This window comes from Temnothorax curvispinosus, unplaced genomic scaffold, assembly GCF_003070985.1.
Source record: "Temnothorax curvispinosus isolate PA1 unplaced genomic scaffold, ASM307098v1 QBEX01011966.1, whole genome shotgun sequence".
Lineage (NCBI taxonomy): Eukaryota > Metazoa > Arthropoda > Insecta > Hymenoptera > Formicidae > Temnothorax > Temnothorax curvispinosus.
The window spans coordinates 59,641-65,280 of NW_020221746.1; the positions used below are offsets into that span (position 1 = coordinate 59,641).

A 5,640-nucleotide genomic window follows, 5' to 3' on the forward strand; every position below is an offset into this window, starting at 1 on the left:
GCCTCTATTTTAATTTCGTCGTGCACGGTTGTTGTACGTAATTAAGACAGAAGCCTCTATTTCCAACGTCGCCGGGTCCCTCGGTGCTGTCCGTGTGAAAAATTAATCTGAACGGCTTTACAGTGCCTGAAAGAATAATTGAAGAAGTGGATATATGTATATATACCTATATAGAACTTATATATACATATTTTGCATAAGAACATCTTGAAAGCGTCTCAATGCAAACTTTATTAGAATTTGAAAATATTCTACTTTTTTCATTTATCATTAAATCCGCCATTATAAGCATTTTACATTGATATAATTTTCATATTCAGTGATCCAAGAAACTTTATAATACACAATATGATCGCAATTAAACAAAAATATTTTACTTCTTACACCTACATTAGATCCGTCATTTTCAATTTTTACGTTTCGATTTGATTTTCATACACAGGCCCAAAAACAATTTAATAATAATATAATTCAATGATGAAAGAATAGATGGATTTCTGATCAGGATCAGCAACAAAGGTACTCACTGATAACAGATGACCCATTCAAGTTCTGGGCTTCCGAGTTAAAAGTACCGCCGCACAATCGATCGACACACATCATCGGCAACGAGGGTAGCCGACCCAAATTCGTGGCGCACGGTATCGACAGCCAATCGGTCATACATGATGTTCCTGTCATCGACACGATCTGTGTGGCCTGTGTATTTCCTGTCAGCGTGAATGCGTTGCTACGCATTATTTGACCCGCTGAACCAAATGCGGGGGGTATCATCATCCCTTGAGCTGAAAATAAATTGCACTAGATACTGCCAGCTCTAAAGAGATTCAAATAAAGTAAAGCTATATGTTAAAAATTGTTGGAGAGTTATTATTATTTTATTCTACACTATATACACACAGAGAGTGTCTACCATCGTCAGGACACGCCATGTATTGGATTCCGCAAAAGTTCCTCTCCATCCTGATGCATATGCTGTAATCTTGATTCGACAATTGCAGCCCGGTCGTAGGATCGTAATTGAAGGACTTTATCTGGCCAGAGACTCCGGTGAAATACTGAAGGCAGCCCTCCTCAGCTCGATATATCGTGCTGCATCGTATCTGCGAGATACGAACCTTCCACGATCGCGAAAAGGAGTTGCCGCTCGTAACGAAAGTCAATGTAACCGGGTTGGTTTGGCCGACTCCCGTGTCTATGTACACTGTAAAAAGTATTTAGCTCGCTTAGAGAATCGAATCGCGACTTAAACAGTAGTATCGACGAAGAAAAGATATAAGTGAATATTCTTCTCTTTCTCTCTCTCCTTTTTTGCCACTTACTGTGATTTCCGTCATTGTTACCGCATATTATCGGCACCGGATTGCCACCGGAAACGATGAATTGGTCGTAAGTGCAGACGTTATTCGTCGTCTCCGGGCCCCTGATATTAAACTGTACGAAGTCCAATCTACGAAAAAGGAAAACAAGCTGAGCAAGGTGATATCTTCATAAAATTTCTTGAATGAATAAATAACTTAAGAAGTTAATTAACAATTATCGTCGAAGTTTTTACTTTGACTTAACTTATTATCGCTGATAATGGCTCAAAGCAGAGCCAAAACGTCTGATTTATATAATATAATTACGTATCTTATTAGTAATTAAAATTATTATAACGTTAACTTACTCTCAAAGCTCACCCTTTTTATTTCTTTAATTATTTGTACACTTATTGTTATTCGAATGTTTTAATATTCTTAATAATGTATATGTACCGATACTGGCATACATCTGGATCCGATTTCACCAGTGTCACCTGACACGAGTCCATGCCGTCGAAGGTGGACGGATAATTCGGGTTGACAAAGTGTGTGTTGTTGTCGGCGGTTATCCCGCCGCAGGAGACCGTGACTACGGAGGGAACGGAGTAAAAATGTGAATTGAGAAATTTCATCGTGAAAACGGCCAGTGTCGAAATGTTCAAATTTGGAGAACGAATGTATATATTTACCTATGCAACAGACCCCGTAACCATTCGCGCAAACACCGCTGGCGACACCCCCGCGTTGCGCGCATTCCGCCGCGGCGACGCACGTGCCGTTCTCCCCGTTCAATCCGCCGCAGATGGTGTTGTCGAATGTCACCAGTGTGAACAGCGAGAGGACTATATGTAACAAATGTGCGTAATAATTGCATAATATGTTTCTCTCTTTACCATGCTGTCGAATACACAACTCAACAAAGAAACAATCTTCTTTAAAGATAAAAAAAGAAGAGAAGCGGTTGTTCTTCATTAATTTTATAACACTGAATGCGATTTTCTCCAAGATAGGTAGCCTTTTGATAGTCTTAAAAATTTATTTATATATCGATCGTTTTTACAACTTTAATATCATTTTTCCAAATTTTGACACGACACAAAATCATATTGAATATAAGAACACTGTAAAAAGAATTATTTTCCCTTTCTTTTGGATTTTCTGAAGCTGTGATATTTATGTTACACTCACGCCTTTTCTCCCTGGCGATTTGAGTGCGATTATTGTTCGGAAATTTTGACAATTCCCATTTACGTTTCGTCGTCCCCGCGGCGGAAAGAGCAGGTCCGTTATCATTCATTTGCCACAATCGTCTTCTATCCGCGATTCTGTGCCTGCCGCGACTGTTCCAGGCATCGACGTAAACGCGAAACACGATGCAGCACATCAGAAGCGCGATTAATGACCAATCTTTGGTCATTCTGAGATTCCCAGCGCGTTTCTATACAGTCGAAAAGTGCTACGAAATTTCGAATATCGCAGGTAAATTACGGTTTCCTTATTAAACTTTTATTATATAAATTTCTTCGAAAAATTGAAATGCGAAAACCACGATTTTCGAAGGCCGATCGCGTATTTCACTTGACGGGACGTCAACTAACTTCCACGGAGCCAAGGTGTCAAGTTAAATATACCCAGAAATACTGTTTACACGGTCTATATACCATGCAGCAAACTGTAAATGTCCGACTGCGGGCTAAATCGTCCACCTACACACAAGAGTTTTAGAGAAAGTCGAGAAATTTAATTGACTCCCCGAATAACGCATTGTGTTTGTCCCCTGAGTCGCGATAAGTGCTTCACTTTCTCGCCGCTTAAATTGATTATAATTGCTGCATATCGTTAGATAAGAGCAATTACCTTAAACATGATGCAGTTTTTGGAAAGTTTGCTTGCATAAATATATTATTTCGTCATCTCACTTTTTTATCGCGAGATGAAGAATAATGGGAAGAACGCGAGATGCATATGTAAGATATTTTCAAACCAAGAAAGTCGCTACACACCGCTCTCCAAATTGCTTCGCGCGTGACGTTCATTTATCGCGGCGTGTAAGTTCCGAGATACGCGCGACAGATAGGACAGTAATGGTCCGTATTGTTAAAGGAATCCATGCAGTACGGTATCACGCAGCATGGCCAGCACCTGCGATAAGAAGAACGCCATAAATTATTATTTATTATTATATAGCTGTACTATATTATGTGTAAACAATATAATATATTTGTTATAAAGCTAAATGTGTATTATATTATTTATAATATTTATCAAAAGAAATGGTTTGTTAATTATTTCAAGCACTAGGCACATTTGGACGTTAATTAATTGGCAATGTTGGGGACTAAGAATTAAACAAGTGACAAAAAAAAGTATTAGTATCTAAATAAACGATTAAATTACCGATAAAGAATTGTGTAATGGAAAGTGCAATCTTTATAAAAGCTATGATTTATTATAAGGCGAAATTTCACTTGTCACTTTCGCATGTTAAACGTACCCCAGCAAAAAGAGCGTTAATGCGGTAAGGTGAGTAATCGTAGATCGACGCACCACCACGACAGTGATAATAAGCGTCGAGCATTGGGGACAAATAGCAGCCGCGGGTACTCGCGGCCAGTCACTTGTGGTGTTTGCTGAAAAAAAAATTAGATCACAATCATACATCTCGTTAGCCGTTTCAGGACTAAATATTTGTATTGTATTGAAGTAATTTTTTAATTAACTAGTGCACGAGTTAATCGTTAATTGCCGAATTCCCTGGAAAAAATATTCTAAGTGAGAGAGAGAGAGAGAGTTATCTCTTTTTTATATCTCGTCAAAATACTTCGCAATTTTAAGAACCATTTAATTGTTGAAACTCATACGAGTTAGTCGATAGTTATAACGATAAGATTTTCTTAGGGAAACTTTAACGAGACATGCGATCGTATCTCAAATGAAAGTCGACGCTTTAAAACAATCTTTTAGAGCTGGTCGTGAAGGTATCTCGAGATCGTTTTACGGGATACAGAGACGAATGGATCCACTGACGAGGGTTCCACGAGACCGATTCCTTGCGCTTGGGTATAGGTGGGTGGTGGAATTCGCGCCACGACGAACGATCGATCATTTGTTGGGAAGGTCAATTCGTGCGAGAGCGAATCGGCGAATATCGAGGAGTACGTGGGTGGTGCGTCTCTCGAGGAGGGAATGTCCTGCGATAAAATAATTACATGTTATAAAGTAGATATAATTCCAACTCGATTAATATCGTATCCTCTGTAATATCTCTCACTTATGTGTGTGGTGGTAATTGTATAATAAAGAAATTGAATATATAGTACTGTCGAGAAAGTTCAAGGCAAAGTTAAAATTGCTTGTGTAAAAACATTAAGAAATTTTAATAACAGCAGATAATTATCTGTTAATTATAAATTAATAAATAATAATACCAATAACGAGATCTAGTAATAAATCATTCTGTTTTAAGAAAATAATAATTTTTAAATACTCTTTATCGCGTCTTTTAGAAAAGAAAAAATATTCCATCATTCATTGATAGAAGCATTGATTCAAAAGTTCCTTTTTGAATCTGCGAGCAACTTTAGTCTAAAATATGTTTTTCTAAATTGCGTTATTTCAGAAATATTATATAGAAATATTATATCTGTCTATCGTGTATACGCACACATTAGCATTTACAAAACAAAATATGTATTTTAGGTATAATAAGGTAAGTAAGTAAGGATTCTCTTTGAAAAGCGCGAGTGTCTTATTCATTCATATAAAAACCGATCTCGGTATTTTCGGACATATCAGAGATTTCTCGGGCGGCTATTTTTGCGAGTTATGTGCCTCGTCTCTCCCAGCCGATGTACACCGAAAGCAATTACTAAGTTTCCATCGTCGTTGCCGTCCTCGTCGCTGTTGTCTGCATCGTCTTTCATGAGGAGGTGATCGATCGACACGCGGCCAAGACGGTTCACTTAGAAACGGATGATTTAATGCTTCATCTTCTCGTGGATTAAAAGATCTGCGGTTTAGATTCTGAACGCCTTGAAAAGCAATAGATCCAGTATATGAGTCTATCGATTTCACTTTTTATATCGCTCTCCTCTCCGTTATTACCTGACATTCGTTCGATATCGTCGACATCAATCACTCGTTGTATGTTCTCGTTCAAAGAAATTGAAGTTACTCCGGCGGTCATATTTCACATCACACACAATTCTAGAAGAATATATATTCTTACATAAGATAGATCGTTTAATGTCTCACAGATATGTCTCAGTTATTCCTCAATTTAGACAAACTGTTTTAAATAATGCCTAAATAAGTATTTATTTTGTGAAATAACGAG

General features: G+C 37.8%; 1 protein-coding gene across 1 annotated transcript; it reads right to left on the reverse strand.

Moving 5' to 3' along the window:
• Positions 1-4: 4 nt before the first annotated feature.
• Positions 5-4,513, reverse strand: LOC112462113. Its single transcript, XM_025027709.1, has 9 exons — positions 4,303-4,513; positions 3,799-3,934; positions 2,493-3,446; positions 1,994-2,146; positions 1,758-1,893; positions 1,323-1,450; positions 914-1,204; positions 528-785; positions 5-126 (listed from the first exon to the last, which is right to left on the reverse strand). Exons 3-9 carry the CDS (start codon positions 2,719-2,721, stop codon positions 5-7), a joined length of 1,317 nt encoding a protein of 438 aa, XP_024883477.1. The 5' UTR covers positions 2,722-3,446; positions 3,799-3,934; positions 4,303-4,513.
• Between the last annotated feature and the right edge of the window lie 1,127 nt (positions 4,514-5,640).

Coding starts and splice junctions, on each gene's coding strand:
- LOC112462113 (XM_025027709.1), bottom strand. CDS start 2,721: ATGACCAAAGATTGGTCATTAATCGCGCTTCTGATGTGCTGCATCGTG. Junction 1,894..1,993: donor TTACGGGGTCTGTTGCATAG/GTAAATATATAC, acceptor TTCCCTCCGTAG/TCACGGTCTCCTGCGGCGGG. Junction 127..527: donor GAATGGGTCATCTGTTATCA/GTGAGTACCTTT, acceptor TTATTCTTTCAG/GCACTGTAAAGCCGTTCAGA.